The 26,587-nt window shown below is 33.4% G+C and overlaps 1 protein-coding gene across 2 annotated transcripts in view; it reads right to left on the minus strand.

Moving 5' to 3' along the window:
- LOC118180749 (uncharacterized) overlaps positions 1-21,694 on the minus strand; it is a 72,954-nt gene extending 51,260 nt beyond the window's left edge. Inside the window, exon 1 of one of the 2 annotated variants that reach the window (XM_085816362.1) lies at positions 21,535-21,694. In XM_085816362.1, coding sequence (XP_085672488.1) covers positions 21,535-21,604 — 70 coding nt within the window. In that variant the 5' untranslated portion in view covers positions 21,605-21,694. The remainder of the gene's footprint in view (positions 1-21,534) is intronic. The other variant, XM_085816361.1, reaches the window with a different exon arrangement.
- Positions 21,695-26,587: the final 4,893 nt, after the last annotated feature.

Raw genomic sequence — 26,587 nt, forward strand, 5'->3', positions numbered from 1 at the left:
AAAACTCCAAGAACGTGTGGTGGCCTACTGGAGGCAAGTCCTATCTAAACCGGAGAGGAATTATTCTGTCACCAGAAAAGAATTGCCATAGTAAAGCCGTAGAGCAATTCCATCATTATCTCTACTGTAGAAAATTCCCGGTCAGCATGGATCATGCATCATTGACATGGCATTTAAATTTCAAGCATCTTGAAGGCCAAATAGCCAGATGGATACAGAGACTCCAGGAATATGACATTACTATCCGTCATCGGAAGCAATCATCACATAAAAACGCTGACACCCCTGTCTAGGAGACCCTGCCCAGAAAGCTGCCGATATTGTTCCAGGGTCGAAGCGAAATACGAGCTGCTTAATCCGGTTGCATGATACGTTACAACATCAGCATCGGCTGATCGAGAACCATGGAGTGACAAAGAAGTCAGGAAAAGCCAGCTGGAAGACGACGACATTAAACCCATAATTGACTTAATGGAATCTTCAAACAGAAAACCTGAATTTCGATCTATAGTCCTATGGCAAAACAATGATGGGCTCTCTGGAACTCACTCGACAGTCGAAATGGCCTCTTGTACCCGAAATTCGAATGGATTCAATGATGGAAAAGCTTTCCCATGGCAGCTGATACTTCCAAGATTTTGGATCCCAAACCCCCTTAAAGAACTACATAGCAGCCCTACAGAATTCCAGTTAGTGCTTCTACTGAAATAACGCAAAGGAAGGACGTGCAAGAGTGGTGTCGATCTTGCGATGCATGTGTGGGTCGGAAAGGAGGGAAGAAAGGCAGCCGAGGCGAGCTGCAACGTTACAATGTAGGAGCACCTTTTGAACGTATCGCCTTTGACATTCTGGAACCACTACACTGTAAAAAAAAATCTGTAAGGTTACTAAGAAAACTCATGGAAACTGGGATGCCATGGGTTATTTGAGTAACAGAAACAGGTGTTTTCTTTGTAACATTACAAGAGTTTTGCCTGTAATGGTTACAGATCTTTTTCTTGTAATATCACAGCATATAGTTATGTAAGTAGAACATATTTTTCTCATGTAAATTTCCAAACGATATATCTGTAATGGTTACAGATTATTTGCGTGTAATATTACAGCAAATAATTATGTAAAAAGAACATGTTTTTCTCATGTAAAATCCCAAACGATATATCTGTAATGGTTACAGATTATTTGCGTGTAATATTACAGCAAATAATTATGTAAAAAGGACATGTTTTTCTCATGTAAAATCTCAACAGATATATCTGTAACCGTTACAGGTTATTTTCTTGTATTATTATAGCAAGTTATTATGTGAGTAGAAGATACTTTTCTTACGTAAAATTCCAATGGTTGTATCTGTAAAAATTTCAGATTATTTCCTTCTAATATCCCATTAAGTAATTATGTGTGTAGAATATATTTTTCATAGATAATACTAAAGGATATGTCTATAAAAGTAATAGATTTTTTTGCCTAAAATGATGCTTATTATAATAAAATATATTGAAATCAAAATGTTTTGAGTAAAACAATATCTGCATGTGTATATCATTATACAGATATATGCAAGTGAAGCATAATAGTTTGGCTTTTTAAATTAGTCAATTTGACCTCAGAATAGCATTAATTTAAAAGATGTGCTTTCAATAGCAATGTTCGTTTTTCAAAAAGTAACATTAGTCCGTTGCAGAGTATTTTTGTTTTATGAAGAGAAACTTATGTCTGATATTATTGAAAGGCCTTTCATATTATCATTTTGATTAATTTAAAAGTTCAAATTGATATGTTACTCCTTATATTTGCCCTGTAAAATAGCTGAAAAAAATAGTATGTTTTATTTGCATGTTTTAGTGTCAGATATGTTCTAGAACTTTCTTTTTAGTAATTTTAGCTAAAATAGACACATGTTGCTTTAGATTTAACTTATATGAGTAAACGTGTTGCATGTTGATATGATCATATTATTACAGTAAAAGACATTTTGTGAAATATTTCTATGAAGAACTCAGAACAGCTGTTCTTCATATTTCAAAAATATGTTCTCTCCTTCTAAAAAATGACATTTTCAGTAAATTAAAGAATTCAACATAGCAATGAACTTCATTTTGTTACTACAACGAATTCAGAATTTTGTTCATACGCTTGAATTACAACGTCTAACTAATCTTTTTATTCTTATCTGCACTCAGTGTTTGTCAACAGTCTGCTATTGTTTGAAATAATGCATAACTTTTTTACTTACCTTCAAATAATTTCCTTTGAATTAACAGATAGAAGTCTTTCATTAAAAACATAATGTCATGCTTTTTGAATAAGCATAAAATTTTGCCAACTGACCTTAATTTTTAAAGCCTTGTTTCCCTTAAAATTCTTAATACAATTATGCCTTTAAGAAATTTATTTCTAAAATTAATACTTCAGTTTAGCTTAAAATTTAATGCATTTTAATTTTACCTATAATTTTGTACAAACATAATATGTAATAAATCTAAGCTTAATATTTACCATTTCGAAAGTGATACTTAAAAAAATATTCCTAGTTATTATAAATTTCGAGATTCGCATACAAAATTGTGAAATAAACATGTGACAACAGAAAACAAACTTTATGCCCTCTCAATATTACAGCATGTTAATTAAGAAAATTATTTAATTTATAATTTTATTGTGAAACACTACGAAGCAAATAATATGCTAATTAAAATACAGAAGTAAAAATAATTTATTACTTAATTCATAAACTTTACATAAAACCTGAAAAAAAGAATTAATTAAAAAATAACATAATATAATTTAATAAGCATTTCATAAAAATTCGTTTCGACTGCTTGGAAAAAATGAATGGTTTTTCCCCTCTTTGTAAACCATGTCTCCTAAATAAAGAAAAAAACATTTCTTTTAAAATCATAATCATGCTCTTAAAAAGCTTATAAAAATTATTTTAATAGATGTTTTAAACATGTGCTTATATAACACTTTTAATCATATTTCTTTTTAATATCTTAATTAATTAAGAACAGCTTACATTCTTTAAAAAATTGGATTACAGTGAACCGTCTCATTACGACAAGCTATCTCAGTCAATCACTTTTTTAATTTAACCAGCATTCCTCATAAAATAACTAATTAGTAAACATAACTTCTCTAGGATTCCCACTATCATTTAAAGATCAAAATTTTCAGGAATCACGTATAGCTAGCTTAGAGAAGGTTCATTGTACAAAAACAGCCAATATTCAAATATTTTCATAAATGAAGCCACCATAGATATTAAATATAATATACAGTATACTTATATTCAGAATTCAGAACTTCAATAAATTTCTCGAACTGTTTTAGCATTCGAAAAATATTGTATTTATTACCTTAAATTTCTAAAACAATATTACATATTCGTCCAAAGGAATCACTGGGACTCGGACAACATTTTCCCCCTAGCTTTCTTTTAGCACAGGATTATGAATATGTTTTAATGATTCAGGTAATGTTTGTCTTCTAAGCTGCTCACAAAACGAGTTACCTTAAATTTTTCGTCCGCGTAGTGGTCGTTTTCATCTTACTAACTGATTTGCTAGTGGATTTTGGGTGCATGGTGTATCATAGATGAAATAATAATAGTGAACAGCTTCAAGAAAATGAGGATATCTAATGCTCTTAATGCCATATTCCCACTTATTTTTACTAATTTTATCTTCCGAAAATTAAGAGGGAAAAATTAAACGAATAATTTAATTTCCAAAGGACACAGTCACAGTAGGAATATAACAAATGAAAAGTAATCATGGATAAACTACTACTATCACAATATTATTTATTTAAAAGAAACCTCTATTTCAATAAGAATATACATAATTGCAACATCTAATAAGTTATCTCATTTCTTCTTTATAATTTGAACTTCTGTCATTCTCATTGTTGTTCTTGCAAATCCTTAGGCCTCAGATCATACATAAATAATTAGAGAAGGTTGTGGTCCAATGCTTGCTAGGGTGAACATTCAGCTGATATGGCAAAATTGCACAGTGAATGGCAGTTGGTATTTGCTTTCACTATCATAGATCATTGTTTGTATTAGGCTGACATAATATTCAACAGTTAGAAGAGAAAGATTCAATGGGGGCCTTAAGTGTGCAAAAGTTTGCCTTTGTTAGTATGACGAAAACAATCATTATGTTGATAAATCCATTTTAAAATCTTGGGATATTCATTTTCTGAATGCATTAAAAGGGGGAAAATTATGTAAATATTTTTTTAATTTTCAGAATCTGGTTCTAAAGCTGGGTGGGGTGGAATATGCAACGCAATACGGTAATTCTAAAGATCATTGCTCGTGGCAGTACAAACTAAACGGTGATAACTTGCATGCTGTAGAAGAAGACACAAATTGCAGTTCCAGATGCATTAAATGCTTTGAGGTCTAGGGAGTAGCAGTGGGCAATACTAAGAGTGAAATTCAAGGTATAGGGAAGTAGGAATGAAAATTACTTTTATCAGATAACTTAAATGGTTATGTTACTAAGCGTTCTTATTGGAATGTAGGTTTCTTTTAAATAATAATACTATGATAGTTACCAGTAGTTCATTCATGAATATTTTTGATTGGTTATGATCTTATTGTAATCACATCCTTCAAAATTAAATTGATTGCTTAATTTCCCCCTTGATTTTCATACTATAATATTAGTAAAAAGGAAGAAAAAAGTCTGCAAGTAAACATAACTCCTCTTTCTCCCTCTCTCTCTATATATATCTTCGTGTGCAACTAAGCAAACCAAATGTGACTTTTTCTTCTTTAAAAAAATTGTGTAAATAAATAGAATTAAGTTCATTTCAAAGACTTATGACACATGAAATATACATGATAAAAATAAATTAGAAAATTAAGTTCAAAAAAATTTTAAGCTAAATTACGTGTTGCAATGTAAGTTGCAATAATTCAGTTGTAATAATTAATACTAACAAAACCAAACATCATATTCCCATTCTGCAAAGTATAAAAATTCTTCTGCAAAACTGAAAAAATGACCAACACTTTGGCTTATTTGATAATTTTCAAATTCACTCCTTTGTTTGCATTTAGAATTTATAACTTTAATTTTCCACAGAAATTTGTTTTTGATTTTAAAAAATTTCACTGGCATAATTTCATTCACTTCAGCATATATTAATAGATGCAGAAGGTTTTTGTACCTTACATAATTTTAAATCTTATGTAAACTAACGTAATTAATAACAAAATCAAAACATAGATCAGAAACAGCATAAAATATAATTAATAATTACTACTAGTGTCACACAAAATGCTATGAAATTAATTAATAAAATAAGAATGAGATAAAATATATAGAATTAATATTCCACATGTGTGAAGTTTGGAAGTTTTACGTTAAATTTTTTTTTAATTAAGTATTTTTAAAAATGACCCCTTAAAGCATGGGACCTTTCGTAATTAGAACTCATTAATCAGACCTTATTAATTTTCTTTTATTTGAAGGATATCTGAATTCTGCCTTAGTTTGGACTAGTAAATCATTGGGCAATTAAATGCCAAGCTATAAGAGAACTAATGTAATTTACAAATGTACTGAATTTTATTTCCGGTATTAACTTTCAAAGAAAGTAAAATTTTCTGCATATTTGCATCATTTGGATTGATAGAATATGGCAAAGCATGCAAAGGCTATCAGCCTAAAGGGAAGTATATATTCATGGGTGGTTTTGTAAGGAAAAGTAGCTTGCATTTCCATTTATTCATGTGTGTGTATATATATATATATATATATATTTACATCGTTAATGCTAAAATCAATGCTTCATTAAAAATTCATTATTATTTTATTTTTAATACAACATACAGATACAGAATTGTTTTAAATTCCAATAAACAATAATAATTTATTTTTAAAAAAACTTATTTTATGATTTATATATTATATTACATGAATAAGAGAAACATTTGTCAAGAAATGTATTAAACTTGTATTAGCAGATTCATGCTATCCTAGTAACAAGACTATCATACTTCAAAACTGTATTAAAACTGGGCAAAATAAAATCAACATAAATTCTACATTAAATGTTTAAAAACTTATAAGTATGCAATGGTAGTTATATATACAATATAATATATGTTGTCATTTATAAAATATTAATGAAATGATATTTTTGGAAATAATGCACAAAATTTTAGTTTTGTTTTATAATTAGTTTAACGAATTGTTAGAAAAATATTTTAGGTCATTTCCATTTTTTCCCTGTTGATATTGGTATATTAAAATATATGGAATAATTAAGTTGCATCTAGTTAGTAAAACAAAACATTACGAAAAGTATGATAAGGCATATTTTTAATCAATATAATTACTTCATTTTGGAGTTATAATATTTTCGTAAGAAATTAATACCACTGAAAAAAATATTATTACACTAAAGGAATAAACGAGATTCTCGACCGCGTTGTTCAAGTTTTTGTAATTTTACTTCATAACACACTCGTACATAAACATATTAGACTGAATTATAAATCAGGTATAACTAATTAGATAATCCTAGAAAAAGAATAAACTAAACCTAGTAAGCAAAAAAATATATACATTACATTCAGAATTCTAAATGTTTATATAAACGTTTCTCGCAAGGCCTGCCGGGAAAAAGATGTCAAACGTTCTTTGGTCAGACGATTGGAAAAGAACGCTAAAATGATTAGTTTTGTTTTCAACAACCACATTACCATTTCAATTATATACCACAAACAGTGATTAAATTTTGGAATAATTAGTTTTAAATAATAATACGGGCAATTTAAGGCGTAATTTATCGGATGCACAATAAATAAAATACTACTATTAGATGACTACTATTAGATACTATTAATGACAAAATACTACTATTAGATCTGCATTTGGAATAAATATTTTGCACTCTTTCAACTCATTAGACATTACGAACACTGATATTAATTAATCGCAAAGCTTAAACGTTTAAATACTTACTCACTACATATAACAGTGCAAAGTGCATGAGAATAATCTGCATAAAATGAACAAAAAATATTTCAAGTAGTAATTGTAAACATTTTCTTACTTACCTGCGCTATACAACCAACATGCATTCAGCCATGTTTTTTTCTGCAACTAACTTTCAAACACTTTTCTCCTGATTGGCTAATTTCCTGTCAGTCACGTGATTCTTCCGCGCGGCTACTGAAACATTATCTGTAATGTTACAAGCAAATCAGCTGTTGCCGCTACAGTTTGCTTTCAACCTGTTACCATTACAGGAAATTCTTCTGTAACTTTTTGATTTCTGTAACTTTACAAAACTTTTGCCTGTAAAGAGCGAACTTTTTTTTTACAGTGTAACACGAACTACTGATGACAATACATATATCCTCATTGTCATAGATTACTTCACCAATCAGGAATAGGACTGAAACGTATCCTATTTCTGATCAAGAGGCTCTCACGGTAGCAGAGGTAATGATACAGCATTGGATTTCCAGGTTCGGAGTGCCCCTTCAGTTATATTCTGATTAAGGAAGAAATTTTGCATCGGCTATAATAAAAGAACTCTGCAAACTACTTGGCATTGACAAAACACAGACGACAACTTTACATCCCCAGTCAGGCGGCATAGTAAATAGGTTTAATCGAACCATCCTTATTAACCTCTCGTTGGTAGTTTCCATATACCAACAGGACTGGGACATGAATTCATCGCCTTCATCGCCTGAGGAGTACATCCAAAATCTCCAGGCCCAGTGATACACAGTTTTGCACGAGAGAGAGTCAGCTTGGCGACGGAGGAGATGAAGACCAGATATGATACGAGAGCTACAGGACATCGATTCAACGAAGAAGACGGTATGGTTGTGGAATCCGGTTTGACGAAAAGGACTCTCACCGAAATTACAGTCACCTTGGGATGATCCTTACACAGTCCTAAAGAGGCTGAAGGATGTTGTAGTTCGGATCCGTAAGTCACCGAATTCTAAACCTAAAGCCATTCAATACGACAGATTAGTCCTTTATTATAGCCATAGTACGTGGTGTATATAATATAAACAGCAGAAGATCATGATCCTATTTTTTTCTAAATTTATAAGTTTGTGTACTCACTTATTGATTTAGTATTTGATTAGTTTTAAGTTATTTATTGCAATTATTGTTTATGTTGTTTATTATTGTATAGTAATGTTTATTATAGCATTGATGCGTTAATTGTAAGTATGGCTTCCCATCCAGGGATTGTGCTGCCCGGGTCATGCAGTCCTTGGGAAGTGGGCACCGTTACGAATTTTGTACATAGAAAATAGGTAATTTTAGCAAAATTATAAGTAAATTGTTGTATTTTTCTATATAATGTACCGCGAGACAAATTTTAAGAGAAAGCTATGCCGAAAAATTTAGAATGCAAGGGCAAGTGCACTTAACATTGAGTAAATAGGTACTTCGGTAATTTGGCGATATCTCACGAAGCTGACAACGGTTTTGGCGACTTAGTTTGCCACCAAATTTGACGACCATTTGGCGACATTTTTCTCCAGTCCCAGTATCATCGTAATATGTATTGAAACTGAATAAATGTATTCCTCGCTATCTTAACTGTAACCATAATTCCACCCTCATATTGCTTTTCAATTACTTCCAGAAGCAGAAAGTACTAGAAATATATCGGCAGTCGGTTGAAAACTACAAAAGCCCGGAGAGAGTGTATCTGCTGTCAGTTACTTAGTTATTTTTGTGGCGATTTGTTAGCTCCACGTGAACTAAGGTACTCGAGTTAGCTGTTTCTTTAGAGGCTCTTTGCATTCTATTGTGTTTAACGTTCTTAGTAGTTTACGTCATAACTACGGATTGTATTTTATGATACTGTGAACTCCTGTACGAGTATTTCTGATCAAAATTCCAGAATTTTGAAGTGTTTCTGTTAATAAAATTAATTTTATTAACCTATCAGCATTCAATCTATTACGAACCCATATGCACGCAACGGAGTTTTTAGTATTTATTAAACTTGCTTAAAAATTACTTTGAAAGTTTTTTCGAAATACCAAAGGCAACAAAATTAAATACGTGAATTTTGTAATACGTAATGTATCTCAAAATATCACTGAATGATATGTAACAGAAAAGAATTAAACTCGAGTTATTCGAATTTATTTTTTAACTGACTCCTCGAATTAAGCAGATCATGAATTTTTAATTTAATTTTTATTTAAAACTTGGGATAAGAAATTTCAAATTTTAAAATTAAATATATCGTAGTTTTGGGTTGAAAGGGACTCTGTTTTTGTTTTATTTTTTATAATGAACATAAAACTTTCTGAAATGTAACTTAAAAAGTCGGGTAACCGTATAAAAAATATTACATTTCGTAATTTTGTAAAAATTTATTTTTTACCTTTAAAAATACCAAAACATGAATAGTATATGAAACATCTTGTGTACTTGCAAGCGTATGTCTACGTCCAATGACTGAGAAAATACAGCCCGTATAAGGACTTCTGTGGGCAAGGTGTACAGGATGTGCTTACAGGATGTGTTAGCAATTAAAATGGATTTTTACTCCGGCAGAAAAAACCCGTCTGTTTCGCCAGCCGGTGGGCAATATTACCTGCCGGAAATGAAAGTACTCAGAGTTGGGAAGTTCTGAGGACGTAAAAAAATTTCTCCCCGCTGTGTTTGCGTTACTCGCTAAAAAGCAGAAGAAAGCTAAGCTAGCTTTTTCTGAAATACTGGAATGATAAGACGCAATAGCTCGGCTTATAAGATACTTCCCTCTGTAAAATTATGCTGTGACGCTGATCATTTGAGCATTAATTCTGACCTTATTTTACTATGAAATCTGATTATTAAGTTTTATTTAATAACTTAACATAAACAACCTGTCTCATGACTTATCCTGGTATTCTCATGAATTAACCTCATGAACTTAACCATAAACTATCATGCTTTTGAGAATTACATAGTTAATTTATATGCATAGTTATTTGTACGGCTGATTTAATCTATGAATATCCCCAAGTTCCAAAGCGAATGCTTCTTAGCGTATTCCATTAAAAATGCTAATATTTATTAACACAAGCTAAGCTCATCCAATAACTTTCAGATTAGTAACATATTTTATCGGTTTATTTACCCAACTTATAACACGCACTTAGATTCTCTTGAAAACTAAAAACTACAACAAATGTTAAAATAAGTTTGACTTTAACAATGAGAAAAAATTATAATCTTTGCAAATATTTTCAGTCTAACGGTGAGAAAACTCGTTTCCTAAGCCCTGTCTGCTTGCATTTTATAACTACATCTGCGTAAAGTATGCTTTTTTAATAATTTCTTGAAATAATTTTGAATAGATATGCCCTAATATATATATATATAAGCTTGTGGATTTCCATTCCTTAAATTTCGAAACCTGATATCTAAAAAAAAAAAAAAAAAAAATTATCTGAGGAAAATTTAAGAAAGGCCTTTTTCATGTGCATTTGTTACTTGGTGATAAGAAAACTAAACGCTGTCTGAAATTTTCAGTGCTAAAAATGAGCCGAAACATTCTATTCAACGAACAGTTTTTGATTTTTTGAGATTCAACACCTCAAACAAGACACAAATAATTCAATAGTATATTTTTCTGTCGCCTTCTAAATTTTACTACATATTTCGTATTTCACATAAGTAGCCTCTGGATGTTTTATTCATTCCATTGCCTTTTATGAAAATAAAAGCTGGAAAATTGTTACAAATCTAAACAAAAAAAAAAAAAAAAAAAGAAAGAAAAAAAAGAAACATTTGAGTTGGAAATGACTCAAAAATCAAACCCTTTAATTTGTTGGCGTAATAAACTGGTCGCCACAGTCTCTGTCTGTGGCCTTTCTGAATTAATTTTCTTCAGTCCCCGCCAGGTTTCAGCTGCTCGTGCTAAAGGTACCAGTCATCAAATTTGCGATATTTTGTCTCGATAGTAACCATACGATTTTGAGTCATTTTGTTTCGTATGACGGTCCATTTAACCAGTTTAGGTGTTTCTGTATATGAGTGATTTTTTTATAATTATGGTTCGAATGTCGATGAAGAATATTGTTGAGAGGTATCAATCGCATATTGTGGATGACATTAATTCTCATTTTCTAGAAATAACCATGCTATTGTTACAATAACACATTTGTATATACATGTTTTTTTTTTTTTTTTTACTTTCGGATAGAAGTCCCAAGAGCATTCGTGCCATGATCATTTCAGCCCGAAGTCAAAACAGTTTACATTAATTTAAATTTGATTCATTACTTCTGATTATTTTATTGATTTTCCTATTCTATTATTTATATTATAAATAGTTCTAAAAACCTACATGGATTCTTAACCATTTTGAAGTTAACTTTATTCTTTAACTTTTTCTTGCTTTGTGTTGTTTGTCCTTATTTACTTATTTTATCATAATTATATATTATCTAAGTCTCACAAACCTGCAAAAAGAGAATAAAATCTACATGGATTCGTAACCATTCGGAACTTAAACAAAATTTTATTCTTTCACTTTTTCTAGCTTTTTGTTGTTTGTCCTTATTTACTTATTTTTTATCATAATTATAATAGGGGGATCGGAAAGTAATGTCGTTTCTGCGCATGTCGACAACAACATGCTAAGGGCAGAAGTGGAAGCAAATCCATGTCAAATACTCTTAACCAACCTTGGTCGACCATCCAAGAACATTTAAAGCAGAATGGAAAAATAAGCAAAACAGGTGTTTCAGTCCCCCATTAATCTGTCCGAAGAGAACAAAGCCAACCGATCCATCACATGCAACGTATTGCTTCAACGGCACCATACAGAACCGTTTTTTGATCATTTGATTACTGGACACGAAAAATGGGTCCTATATGATAATCCAAAAGGCAAAAGTCAGTTTTAATGGGGGGTTACAAAGGGTTTACATCCCAAAAAGGCGCTTCTGTGTGTTTGGTGAAGTATTCGGGGAATTGTTCATTTTGAATTGCTGAAACCTGGACAAACTGTTAATGCAGATCTTCATTGTGAACAGTCGGATCGAGTGAACCAATCTTTAATCGAAAAATATCCGGCGATTGTCAATAGAAAAGGCATCATTCTGCAACACGACAATGCAAGACCGCATTGTGCAAGACGGACACTGGAAAAAATGAATGAATTGGGATAGGAAGTGCTGCATCACCCACCATACTCGCCTGATATCGTACACTCGTATTTCCATTTATTCCGATCCCTACAACATGTTCTTAGTGCCAAAAAATTTGAAAATTTGAATGATGTCCAAAATGCCATCTTGAGATATTTTACTCAAAAACCAATTGATTTCTATGGGTTCGGGGATTGAAAATCTGCACACTAGATGGCAAAAGGTTGTTGATAACGAGAGTGATTACATTATTGATTAAAAATAAAAACGTGTTAAAAATTTATTCGTGAGAATTTAATTTAAGAAAGCGACATTACTTTCCGGTCCCCCTATTATATTATCTAAGTCTCACAAACCTGCAAAAAGAGAAGTATTTAAGCCTTGACTAAGATTTAGTCTGGACTTACAGTATTAGACTTTTGTCTATTAAACTTTTAAGCGTGCTAAAAATTTTGACTTCTTTCGTTTTTACTATCGCTGCTGATCATGTAAAATGAATTGCGTACGGTATTATTATTGAAGGACGAAAACACACACGAGGTGAACGGTAATGAATGGGAAAGGAAATGAAAGTCCACTTTTGTCAACTAAATATAAATATTTTATCGATAAGTATACATTATTCTACACTGGTGTGCAAAAATTAAGGACGAAGTCGAAAAATTAGCATATCAGCTGAACGAAGAGGCAGAGCGGACAGAAAGACCAATCAGGAGATTAAGTAAGGTGATGTACGGTAGCACATGCGCAGATATGCAGGTAGACGTAATGGGGGAGTGTCTGAGTAGTATAAAGCATGTTGTCGGTGTAAGATCAGTATTTCTGGCAAAGAGATTGCACGCCGTATAGCAGTTAAAATCACACCGAGTTGCTGCCTCAGCGAGAAATGGCGAATAATCAATCTGTTAGACGACATCTGGATGCTTTTACCTTTCAGGTCGAATCATTGGGAAGTTGGAGGAAGGCCGCAGTGTGACAAGTGTGGCTGCAGAGTTTGGAATTGCTCACAGCATCGTTTCACGACTTTGGAGACAATTTCAAACTACAGGAACAGCTATCCGGGGGTTTAGTAGTGGTCGTCCACGAGGAACCACAACCGCAGATGACCGGTATATTGCCTTACAGGCCAGAAGAAACAGGCGGCAGACAGCGGGAGAAATCGCTAGACACACGACACAGGCGAATGGACGACCGATATCGCGTTTTACCGTGGCCAGAAGACTGCACGGTGGTGGTCTGTTTGCACGACGCCCTGTACGGTGTGTACCTCTAACGCCTGCCCATCGGAGAAGGCGTTCTCTGTGGTGCCAGGAACACCGGAATTGGAGAGACAATGAATGGGGACGAGTACTCTTTACAGATGAGAGCAGATTCAGTCTGAGTAGCGATTCACATCGCATACTCATCTGGAGAGAGCGGGGAAGCCGCAATCATCACTCGAACATCATTGAAAGGGACAGGTATGGAGGTGGCGATGTTGTCGTTTGGGGAGGCATCATGCTTGGTAGTCGTACAGACCTTCACATCTTCGAAGCAGGTTCAGTCAACGGGACCCGTTATTGTAACGAGATTCTTCTTCCATATGTGTGTCTTTTTAGAGGCGCTATGGGTCCACAGTTCCTTTTCATGGACGACAATGCACCGTGTCATCGCACAGTAGCTGCCGAACAGCTCTTAGAGAGCGAGGATATTGAACGTATGGATTGGCCGGCACGATCTCCGGATCTCAATCCCATCGAGCATGTATGGGATATTCTAGGCAGACGCTTGGCAGCTCGTACCTTACCACCAGTAACTATTCCGTAGCTTCGATTGGCGCTGCAAGACGAATGGGCAGCAATGCCTCAACAACTCATTCTCAGCATGGGCAGACGCTGTGAAACCTGCCTAGCAGTCAGGGAAGATCATATCCCCTATTAAAGACCGGATGTTTCTTGCTGGACACCCATCACAGGGATGTTTCGGCCTTCAGTCGCATTGCGCTCCATGCTACTTTTTCAATAAAGCTTCTTTTTATCTCTCTGATTTCTCTTTTAGTAAGTGTTGCTTACATTACTCATGTCCTTACGTATTGGGGATCTTACGGTATTAAATGTGTTGATTTGGAAAGCTTTTGTACAAAGTTATATTGAAAAAAACCGTCTCGTCCTTAATTTTTGCACACCAGTGTATGTTATGAATAAACAGTATACCAAACTCTCAGTAGTGATGTTAGTTGATGTCTAAATATCGTCTGGAGGGAATAATATATGGCCCACTAATTAAGATAGCTGAATACTGGATGTTTCATTCGTATTCAGATTCTAGTGAGTTAAGTAGCTGCGTGGATGTCATCTTTTTCGTTATATGTTTCTCTATGTGTACAAATCAATTTCTCCTAGAAAGCCCTTTATGAAAGCCTTTTTCTCTCAGGCAGATTTTCTTCCTTTTTACATCAGCGTGGAAGCTTGAAGGGTGAAATAAAAATTAATTCAAATGCAGGAGTTCTCGCAAAATAATGGAATAATTTCTCACTCTGTCTTCAACACAAAATCAACAATCAGACGTGCATTTACATCAAAAACTTATCATTTCAGTTTAAATAAAATAGATTTTAGCCTTAGTCAAAGACTACTTATTGTTCTGTGTTAGTTATCCATATTAACACTATAATTTGTAAATTTCATCTTAAAATTTAGGGCGACAGCATTTGAAGATTTTATTGGTGAAAGTAAAATAGCACTAAAAAAGGCAAGCGCGATTAATTTTCTATGAATTTTCTCGCAGTTAAAGGAAGAATCATAGGAATGGATAAAGCCATTATAAACAAATGCTTCCGAATTCCTCGAATAAAGATATTACAAATACCGCCAGTTTTACCGTTATTCGAAACAACGATCTCCTAACTTTTTCTCCTAACTTTTCGAAACAACGATCTCCTAAGTAGCGATCTCCTAACTTTTTTGATAACCTACTCAAGAGACGAAAATAATTACTGACTGACTGACTGGCAGGTTACAGGACTGCCGGCAATGCAGTCCTGTGAACTGCGTATCCGGCTCTATCAAACTAGCCCCAATGGCGACATCACGATAAGTCAATCGTCACGTACATACAGTAAATAGGAGGTGGCAAAGGGGGGAGCGGCATCATTCGGTCAGGAGAGTTAAGCATTATGGAAAGAGGTGGAGATGTTGTCATGTAATACAAACAAACTATTTTCAAATATATACAAAATTATCAAGTGTGGAAGTTTGAGTTACAGACGTGGGCCACGAATAGGTATTTATCCTGCGAAAATAATTATAGGTTGTAAACCGTATGTATAGTGTAATATAAAATAAATAAATATAACATAATGTAAGTGGATGCGCTTTAAAGCGAGTATAGTTATGATGTTGAGCTTTCCAGATGGTAGTGAAACCAAACACAGCGACCAATGACAGAACCTTGTACTGACGTAATATACGATCATACACTCGAAAGTAATCGTGAGCCTACTTTTTTGGCGTTGGCCCAAGTATTACTTCCCTTACCCCTTGGGATACGCGTACATTACTCCCCTTACCACTAGCGTCTACATCCCAAAACGGCAGCCTATGAGAGAGGCGATTCTATTATTTTCATCGGGGAGTAGGAGAGTTAGAATGGTTTTCTGAGGAATGCAACGGCAGTGGACTATAATGTTTGCTTACATTTGGAAGTTCAAAAAATTGCTAAAGTGGATTGTCTTAGTTTCTAAGGTTACTTACAGGGAAATATTAGGCAATTTTTTTCGGTTTGCTGATAGAGGGCAAGTAGACAATTTTCCTTTATAATCCGCTTTTATCTATTTAAACTTCAGAAGATTTAAGATGAAGAGAATATATTTAACACAACAGAACGCAATCTTAAGACTTGAAAATCTTTTAAAAGACAACAGCAAATTTTTAAACATTACTGTAAAAATTATCTTCTCTTTTAATTATAATAAATAATGAGATAATGCATGGATGAATTGTTAATTATATGATAACTATGCATTTATAAAAAGTTTTTAGTGATGAACTATAAATAATATTTTTAACTATCAATGTATTGTTTTTTTAAAAGATTTACAAGTCTTAAGCTTGGTTCTGTTGTGTTAAATATATTCACTTGATCTTAAATCTTCTGAAGTTTAAATAGATAAACACGGATTTATAAAGGTAAATTATCTATTTGCCATCTATCAGCAAACCAAAAAAACTGCCTAATATTTCCCTGAAAGTAACCGCAGAAACTAAGGCAATCCACCTTTGAAATTTTCTGAACTTCCTAATGTAAGCAAACATCGCGCACTGCCGCTGGCGTTCCTCAGAAAACCATTCTAAATTCAATACTCCCCGATGAAAATAATAGAATCGCCTCTCTCATAGGCTGCCGTTTTGAGATGTAGACGCTATTCTACCCTTACCCCTTGGATACCACTGATCTATACCACTGCCTACCTTATCTATGAACACAGATAAAACAAATTGTTAAATCATTTCTATTTTATTGTTGTATCAGTTCGATTTTAGTATAATAGTTTAATATTAAATAATGTTTCTCATTTGCTCAATTTTAATTTTGCTTAATTTACGTATTATAAATAAACATGTAGTGACATCTCTCTTTGCGACAACTTCCCACACAGTACCATTGCAGAAAGCGTTCAACACTTCTGAACACATAATTAGACTTGGATACTGAAAATCATTGATAGCCATAATTTGTAAAAAAAAAAAAAAAAAAAGTTCTGCCAGTAATCGAGTGGTTTACACAGCTGATTAGAGATAGTTCGACCTGGTTTGGAGGCCCACTGCATAAAGACACATTTTTCTTAAGATACATTGTATGCTCACTATTTTTTTAAATAATTAATGACAGCGATAGCGACCATTGCGATAGCAACAACTCCGACCCTATAAATCCTTTATGGCATTAATGAATTTCATTCACTCGCAATGCCATCTGCATTTTCTTTCCCACGCTTTATTCAGTTTTATATTCATAGCATGTGCTGCCATCTCTGGAGTATTAATATTATTGTATACATTATCTAGTAATTTTAATGTATTATTATATAATAAATGTTCGTATACATTTTAACACGTAATTTCTACTTAAACAGTTTGAAATATCTCATGAGTTATTTAAGCAATTGAAAAAAATATCTAACTAGGAAACGTGTCAGTAAAGAATAAACTAGCGGGTTGCGGCCAAAGTAAAATTTATAATTTCTATGTGCACCTGAAAAGAAAATGTGTAAAATCATTTCAGTATGAATGAAATAAGTTATATATATTTTAATAATAATAAACGCACCACGTGCTTCTATAAAAAATTTTACTGTACTTCTGTTTAGAAAAGACGGATAGCAATTTTAGAATTCCACCTCGTACGCACTTCGGCGCAGCACGGCGAACAGCAATGAAGTTCAGCGAAAAAAGAAGCAAATTGCAGGGTGCGAAAATTTGTGTTTTTAGAGTTTTTAATTAATATCTCGTCTGAAGTTGTACAAAGATGAGAATGGCCGAAACAGCTTCCCACGAATTTTTGGAATCCGGAGGTTACCTCTCTCGAAACTCCTCGTCGTTTCAGAGGACATGATGTTGCAAACGACTAGACAGACTGACGAGCACAGATTTTTAATAGTATTAATTAACACTATAAGTTCCTATTTTCTCTCCATTACTACAACCCATTATAATGATTTGAGACTTTAGTAATACATTTATTATTTATCAAACAGAATTATCAGAATTTTATTCCACAATCGTCACGAGTGCAGGGAAGTGCGCTTGCAACCCCCTGAGCAAAAGCAATTCTTTTTCCCCTGCTCAAATATTAACCAGCAAAACCTACCGAAATATTTGCTCTCTTTATTACTATTCTGTTAAACATTTTCAGGGCATAAAGTCAAGCACTGATACTTTCGGTGCTCTCCTGACCTCACAGTTTGTCATGCAAATAAACAATAGTCGACCTGTCACTTAGTCGGGACAGTCTTTTATCTGCTGTTACCTTAAAAGATACAAATGAATAGTTGGTTGTAGTTTCAGGAGTTTCCTTGTAGGCAGTATTAGTTTTTGTCCAGTTAGTTGATAAATGAGTGTATTATTTCTCAATTCCCTTGCGGGATTTAGAGAAGCTTTTTTGGGAAATAGCCCAGTGCCGTCATAACAGCAATATGGGCCCCTGAGCAAGTGTGCAGTCAACTCCACGAAACCTTCAATAAAAGGAAATATAAATGGATTAACATGGGTTCCCTACACTCGTAGGGACTCCGAGCAAGTAGTACCTAATGGACTTGTACGTTAAGACGGCTCTTAACTAAGCTATTTGAGACTCACCGTATCTCTTTGTAGAATTAATGTTGAGAAGAAATAAAATTGTTGCATGCTAAGGGTAGCGCATTTCTAAAAAAGCATATGTTGCAGAATTTAATAACTCGATGAAACTGTCGAAAATCACATGCACGTGGAGCTCAAAGATTTTCGTCAACCAATCAGCATATTAGAATGGTGATATGCAACCTGCAGGTCGCTGATCTAACCATGAATCACTGCTTTCTATGTTTGTATATATTTTTAGGATGTTTTTTCCGCTTATTCCGTCACTTTATAGAGTGCGAAAATATGTATAAAATTTCGTTTTTCATTCTTCTGTCAGTTAATCTAAAAATAAGCTTTGTAAAGCTCCTCAGAACAGTTTGACGTAATTACTGATTTTTAGTGTCATAAATGATTGTTGTCGTAAATATTTTTGGAGGTAAGTTTTCGTATGTTACTTCTAATTGTAACTTTTTTTGTTGTTAAACGAAATGGTCGGACACTTCCAGCTAATTGTCTATGACTACGGCGAGTGTAACGCAAATGGCAACATGGGCTTAGCCTAGAATCTGTCAGAATGAATGTCAGTTATTGTTCATAGATCCCGACTGACACAGTCTTAACCCTTTTGCGCAGACTGTCATGCATACATGCCAGCAAGAAACGCATACATTTCCCGGACGCATACATTACTCGTTATTGAGTTATCCGAGATGCATACATACGTAGGTACGTACAGACACCATGAAAAAATTCTCTTCAGAATCCATTTTAAATCAGTATTCTAACTTTTTTGGAGCGAATAAGAGTCTTTTATTCTGTCCTTACGTACAGATATCAAGCAAAAACATAGTTAAATTGCATTCGATAGCAGTCAAAATGGATATTTTCGTTGGAATATTATACCCGAAATTCTTTGCGATCACAATACTTCCTTTTTACTTAGAACAAGGAAGTAAAAAAATATGCAAGATAAGTGGCATATATTTGATCAAGTAAACGTTCTAAATATTCCCATTCTGCCTGCAGTACAAGAACTGAGTAATAAAGTAGATTGTGAAAAATATATTGATAACTTTCCTTCTAGTAGAAAAATAAAAATTAATTTATCAAAAGTACCTAAAAATTGCTGCAAAATGTATCGTATAAATTTTGTTACTGTTTATACTATTTTTATTGCTATTTTTACTTCCTTGTACGAAGTAAAGGAAGTATTGTAATCATGAAAAATTCCGAGTATCATATTTTAATGGAAATATGCATTTTGACCGCTATCGAATGCAATTTAACGATGTTTTGGATGACATCTATACGTAAGGACAGAATAAAAGACCCTTTTCCCCCAAATGAATTATAAAACTAATTTAAAATGGCTTCAGAAGAGATTTTTTTGTGTCTTCTGTACGTACGTATGAATGTATGTATCTTGCCTAACTCAAAACCTAGCAGCCTCAGAATGTTGAAATCTTGTACATAAGACTGCTATAATATGTAGTTGTGAGTCTCCCTTTTTGGCTGCAATCGGCAGTACCAAAAGTATATAAATATGATACCCTCTCTGTTACTCGGTTCAGACGAGTAACATTATTTTTATTCTTTTATGTTGATAAATTGCACATGTTTTGCTTTAAAAATGATAGAACTATGTTGTTCTTATTTTACGGTTAAGGGTTTTATGCTTTTAGTTAATCTGCATACAATAATCGTAGAATTCAACAATTTAAAAGCTTTTAAAGTGCGGCTGAACCTAATTTTTGTTTATCATAGAAGCCATACTTATTTACATTTGAAATTTAGCAGAATAATGAATTCAGTTTCTGCATTTTCAGTGTCTTTTTGCCGTATGGGACCAAAACTAAACTTTCATTTTTGTGCACCGAAAAATCTGCCTTGTTGCCCGCTGGTGGAATTGCTTGTTTTTGAGTAGAAACAATTTTAATTGTAATTTTTTTTTATTGTCTTAACTGTATTTGGTATTCTATTTTTTTCTACATTTTTCAATTTTTAGTGAAGATATTTTGAGGTTTTCTTTATTTTTGCCTTGCCACACCTGAGAACAGAATTAATTAAATAAGAAATATATTGCTAATGAAATTTAAGAAAATAAGTTTAAATGAAATACAACGAAAAGAGCGTATAATTTAATATTCGGAACAAGGAAGTCATGCGGTGTACACATCAGATTTTTTATTTAACCGAAACAGATTTCTTAACTATGGCAAATATCTTAAACCTTTTGCTTAATATTTTACCCATCAATGACTAGATTAACTTTTCATCAGAATTTGCATGCAGCTAATTTTTCATAACTCTTGTCTACTGCTACTCTTATAGAAGAAGCTTTGTGTAATTTAATACTTCGTCAGTTCATTTTATCTAAGAGACAAATTACTGTTTCTTAAATTTTGTCCTGCTCCCTTTTCATAAGTTTTGAAATAAATATTTATTAATAATGTGCACAATTTGCATAATTTTTCTTCCCCATAAAAACATACTGCAAGAGCTAATAATGAAGTGTCAAGTACAGGAATTCGCAAATGCAAATCCTTTAAAAGATAATAACACATGATTTATAAATAAATATCTGGTAATTTGTTTACAAAAAATGTTCAAAAATTTTAAAGTTCAAATGACAAATTGATAAACCCAATTATCATCAAATATAATAAAAATATATAACATTATTCTAAAAATCCGAACCTCAAACGAACTTTGAACTCTCAATTGCTTGCTCTAATAAATAATTAGGACAAAGCATTCTAGGGCTCTCTTCTTAAGAACCAGAACATTTTTTAGCATCTGAAAAGAAAGATCTTTCTTATAAATGCTTTATCGAAGAAGATTGTCAGGCAAGATTTAGAACACTCATTACACAAAATTAAAAGAGTTTCATGTTGGTCTTTTTTTTTTTTTAAACATTTAGCTCTAGTGAATCGAGCTTTCATGGTTCAGTGTTCGGTCGTTGATTATCGCAAATTTCTAACCAAAGTCAGAAGTGCTTTATTTATTCCTGAGAATGCGACAACTCAAAATATGAATGCAACAAGAGAATAAAAATTGAATACTGACCTGGTATTTCTGGCGTATGGAGAAGAACTAATAAAGTAACCGATGTAAAAATACGAAATTCCCACGACATGGCTATCTAAAGTTAATATCAGTCTTAATAAGAAATGCGTTTAGTATGCCTTTCTTTCTTCAGCTTTTGACATCCCATGCAGTAAATTAGGCATTAGATACGTTTCCCTATTTATAGCAAAATATTACGATGAATAGGTTGTTTATTAAACTTGACCATGAGTTTGACATAAAGAATTCTTTTTTATCTCTATTTAAAGCGAGACAGATACCTCCATTTCCGTTGTAATTTGCTTACTGTTTTGTATCAGTATTCTTTTGTTTGGAACAGAACAAACCTCGTGGACAAATTCAAACAAAATACCCTCTTTGTTTCATTAGTTCCATTAGACAAAATAGCCAAATCCTAGAATGTTCGGTTAAGTAGTTTACTTAGTTGTTCCCAAACATTAGCAAACTGATGAATTGATGGGAATTTTCAAAAAAGGCTTCCTGTTAATGAACTGCGCAACAGCATATGACAGCACTTATTCCTGGAAAAATATACTGCAATGTTTATTTTTTGATGTTTTGAATGCAAGTTGATGAACACTTTAGCAGAAAAAATAACAAATCATGTCTATTCATAATCAAAGAGAATTCATGATTTGAGAATGCAACATGAAAACTTCATTTCGTTGCATTATAATAAACTGTAACGTGTGTTATAAATCAAAATGAAATAAAGATTGATACAATTATTACTATTGAATGCAATGTCTGAATGATACTGAAATGGAAGATTTTAATGAGCTTAAATCAGGTTATGACGACAAAAAAAGAAAACCTGTAGGACAGTTTTTACCGTAAATAAAACCATTTTTTTAAACTTCATTAAGTGCTGTTTGCGTTTATGAGATTTTTGCCTCATGTATTTATAGAGGAAAAAGCAGTACGATAGTTTTCTGCTTGAAAAACTTCATCATGGTGCAGGTTCGAGATCGGAAATAGCCTTAATTATTAGGCTATAAATTTAACTGTCTGTCAAATTTCAAAATCTAGTAGAAAAAGTGTAGGTGAACTATGTGCTATATTAAAATAATTCATTGTTTCAGTATATATGATTGAAACTGGTAAAGTTTAAGCGAACATTATTGTCAAACAGTGTTACTGCAATATAACATTATAAAGACAGAAAAAAAACGGCCAAAGTAAAGCATAAAATTAGCAAAGTAGCAATCTTTTAAGACACAATAACACGCCGAATAAATACTAATTCAGAAGTTAAACAACAAAAATCAGCGTTATATTTTCAAAATTTTCACAGGACAAGTTTCGATGGTTTCACCGAACCACCATCCTCAGCTGTAAAACCGCAAATGGACAAGATAGGAAATAATGATTAGATAAGATAAGAAAGCTTGGACAAGAATAAGCAAGTGGGAAAGCCTGGACAAGAATCAGCAAGTGGTTAGGCATTTTATCGCTCATAATATGAAATTCAATAATAAACCTTTGAAACCAAATCTAACTGCAAGAGAAAGAGCTACAATGCACAAAATTCATTCTAACCCGGATATTATCATTTCAAAGGCCGACAAAGGTGGCCAGATAGTCGTCATGGATAAGAACACTTTCATCGATGGTGTCACTAAACTCTTAAACGAAGGACCATATAATCCGATCCCTAAAGATCCTTCACCTTCGGACTTGTCAAAAATAAAAACTGCGATCAAATCTTCACAAATCATTTCAAGCAACTTAAAACATTCGCTTATCCCATCTGTTGCGAATTGTGCCAGATTATATGCTCTTCCCAAAATTCATAAAAGTGGTATTCCTTTCCGCTGTATTATATCAAATGTAGGTACTGCCTCGTATCCATTAGCTAAATATTTAGTTTCTAGATTTTCAACTCTATTAGACAAAAACATTTACATCATAAAAATTCAATAGAGTTTGTAAAAAAGGTTAAAAACATTTCTCCTAGAAATTTACTCATGGTTTCTTTTGATGTAAAATCATTATTCACCAGTGTTCCAGTGGAGGTGCATTAAGATGTCTAGAAACCAGAATTCTCGAATTTCATTTCTCTTGCATCGAAATTGATGAGCTAATTTCTCTCACTCTGTTTGAAACAAACACGTCTTGTTTTTCAAAATAAATATTACAAGCAAACTGAGGGATTAGCCATGGAAAGACCCTCAGTCCCATCCTGGCTGATATCTACATGCATTATTATGAATCAAAATTGTTTGAAACTTTAAACTTCCCGGCATGGTTCCGCTACGTAGACGATATTTTTACTCTGTTTGAAGGTAATAAAGATGATTTAAATAAAGTTCTTTCAACAATGAATTCTATTGATCCTGCTATTCAGTTCACTTTTGAACTTGAGACTTGCAATTCTCTTCCGTTTCTCGACATTCTGGTCACACGTAACACAATCAACTTCGGTACTACGGTTTACCGTAAACCTTTATCGGTTTGCCTTTCACCACACTTTAAATAATGTCATCCGACTAAACAAAAGTTAGCTTTATTTTATTCCTATGTTTTCCGTGCTCTTCATGTTTGCTCCTCCAAACTAGCCCTTGATGAAGAACTAAATTATTTAAAAGCAATAGCTATTGACAGGGGCTTTTTACCCAACATTATTAATCAAGCAGTTAAAAAATTCTTATCTCAACACACTAAATGACACACTCTTGTTTTAGGAGATTACAAAAAAACTTCTGTTGTCATTCCCTTCTTTCCATCAGTTAGCTATAAAGTTGCACATATTTTACAGAAATTTAACTTTCGGGTCGTTTATTCTCCCATCAATAAAATTCCAAGTTCCATACTCAAGGACCCCATTCCGGATATGAATTCCTGGGGTATTTATAGGATTCCTTGCCAGTGTTGTTTAATTTACATTGGCCAAACTAAGACATCCTTAAAATTTCGCGTCAAGGAACATGAGGCATATGCTAGAAAAAAGGAAGCACAGAAGTCTTCTGTTGCTCAATCTTGTTGGTCCGAAAATCACACTTTCAATTTTTCTGCTGCTAAAATTATTCAAAAAACATCTTCCATTGGAGAACTGGATTTTCTAGAGGCATTTCACATTCAAAAAAATCTTTCTGTTCTAGTTAACGATCCTAATTCCAATCCATCTTTGCCTTCGGCCTTTAAAGAAATTTTGTTATAGTTCTGGTTTCAATAGCGCCACTTGCTTATTATTGTCCAGGCTTTCTTATTTTATCTAATCCTTATTTCCTATCTTGTTCATTTGCGGTTTTGCAGCTGAGGAGGGTGGTTCGGTAAAACCATCGAAACTAGTCCTGTGAAAATTTTGAAAATATAATGCTGATTTTTGTTGTTTGACTTCTGAATTAGTAGCAATCTTTTGTTTAGTGCAGATCTACTCCAAGCGCAAGGTTGTTACGTAGCTAATATTATATTATAAGGTAATATACATTATAATTCCCGCCCTCTTAGCATGCCTTCGTAGTTTTGTAGAGACAGTAGGTTAATTGGAAAAGCAGGAGAGATAAAAAATGGGCAATCGCCTTCGTGGGGAATCAAACCACGGACTTCTGGCATTCCGGCACAGTGTGCAGAACCACTACACCACTAAGGCACGCTAGGAAGGCAGGAGAAATACCTTATATACTCCCCCTTTTAAAGGGCGACTGTTTTTTACTTCTTTGTACGAAGTAAAAAGGAAGTATTGTAATCGCAAAAAGTTTCAGGCAGCATATCTCAGCGAAAATATCCATTTTGACATCTATCGAATGAAATTTAACGATGTTTTTGAGTGATATCTGTACGTAAGGACAGAATAAAAGACTCTTTTCCTCCAAAAAAATTACAAAACTGCTTTAAAATGAATTCTGAAGAGAATTTTTCGTGGCGTCTATACGAACGTATGTACGTGCGTACGTACCTACGTATCACGCATAACTCAAAAACTAGTAGCCTCAGAACATTGAAATTTTGTATATAGGACTGCTAATACATGTGGATGTGCACCTCTCGTATTTTGGTTGCAATCGACCGCACCAAACGTATATAAATATATTTATGTGGGGTTCTCTTTTAAATCAGAGTAGCAGAGCAGCATCGTGGCATTTTAAATATGCTTTTATTTAACGATAAGAAATAAAGAATAATAAAGATTAATTAAGTAAAGATGAAGTTAACAGTATGCAGGATTAACAGAATGATGCACAATCACAGTCCTTTCACACAGAGTTCCTCCGGCGTTGATAGAATACATTAGTACACAGCTAGTTTTAAATAGCATGATCATCTAAATTCATCACAGCTAAAGGCGAAACATCAAAAGAAGAATCAAAACTCCCAAAATAAGATCTAAGACCGTCTGTCTTCTTCAACTCTTGAAGGCATACGAGCCGTCTGCTCGCTTCTACCCTCCACTCTCGACCAAGTCTGGAGGCTATCTACTGCTGTCTGGAATGCTTCGCGCTGCGCTGTACTGCGATGACGTCATTGCTGGCAATTCTAATTCAGCATTGGGCGTTGATGATTCCCACAGCTTCGGCCAGCCTGAAGAGGCATCGTCCTCGATGTCTGTTGAATGGACATCACTATCATGTACCTGCAAAGAGAATAAAAAAAAAGAAAAAGAGTATCAGGTCCTTAGGTTTTGAGCTGATACAAACATCAAATCAATTTGACCATGGCTTCATATGGTCAGCCGCAGTAGATGTCAAATTCGGTCCTTCATGTCATCCTACTTTTTCTTCATATCTGTCGTTTGATCTTACAGCTATGATTTTATATGGTCCATGAAACTTTGGTCGTAGTTTCAAGCCAGTCCCATATTAAGTTCTCTGAATGTCTACCAAGTCGCCAATCTTATATAGTTTCGGTTTCTTACGTTTCTTGTTGAATTGTTTTCGATTTTCTTCTTGTATCTTCAAAATGTTGTTTTTAGCATCTTATCTCATTTCATCACGTTCTTGCATCAATTGCTTTAAATATTCTTCATTCAATATCTCACTAATTCTCAGATCTTCTTTATTCTTAATTTTCGTGCCTATGAGAAGCTCAAACG

Source organism: Stegodyphus dumicola, chromosome 5 (assembly GCF_044657685.1).
Source record: "Stegodyphus dumicola isolate Sdum_Otavi_A_Nest chromosome 5, ASM4465768v1".
Classification (NCBI taxonomy): domain Eukaryota; kingdom Metazoa; phylum Arthropoda; class Arachnida; order Araneae; family Eresidae; genus Stegodyphus; species Stegodyphus dumicola.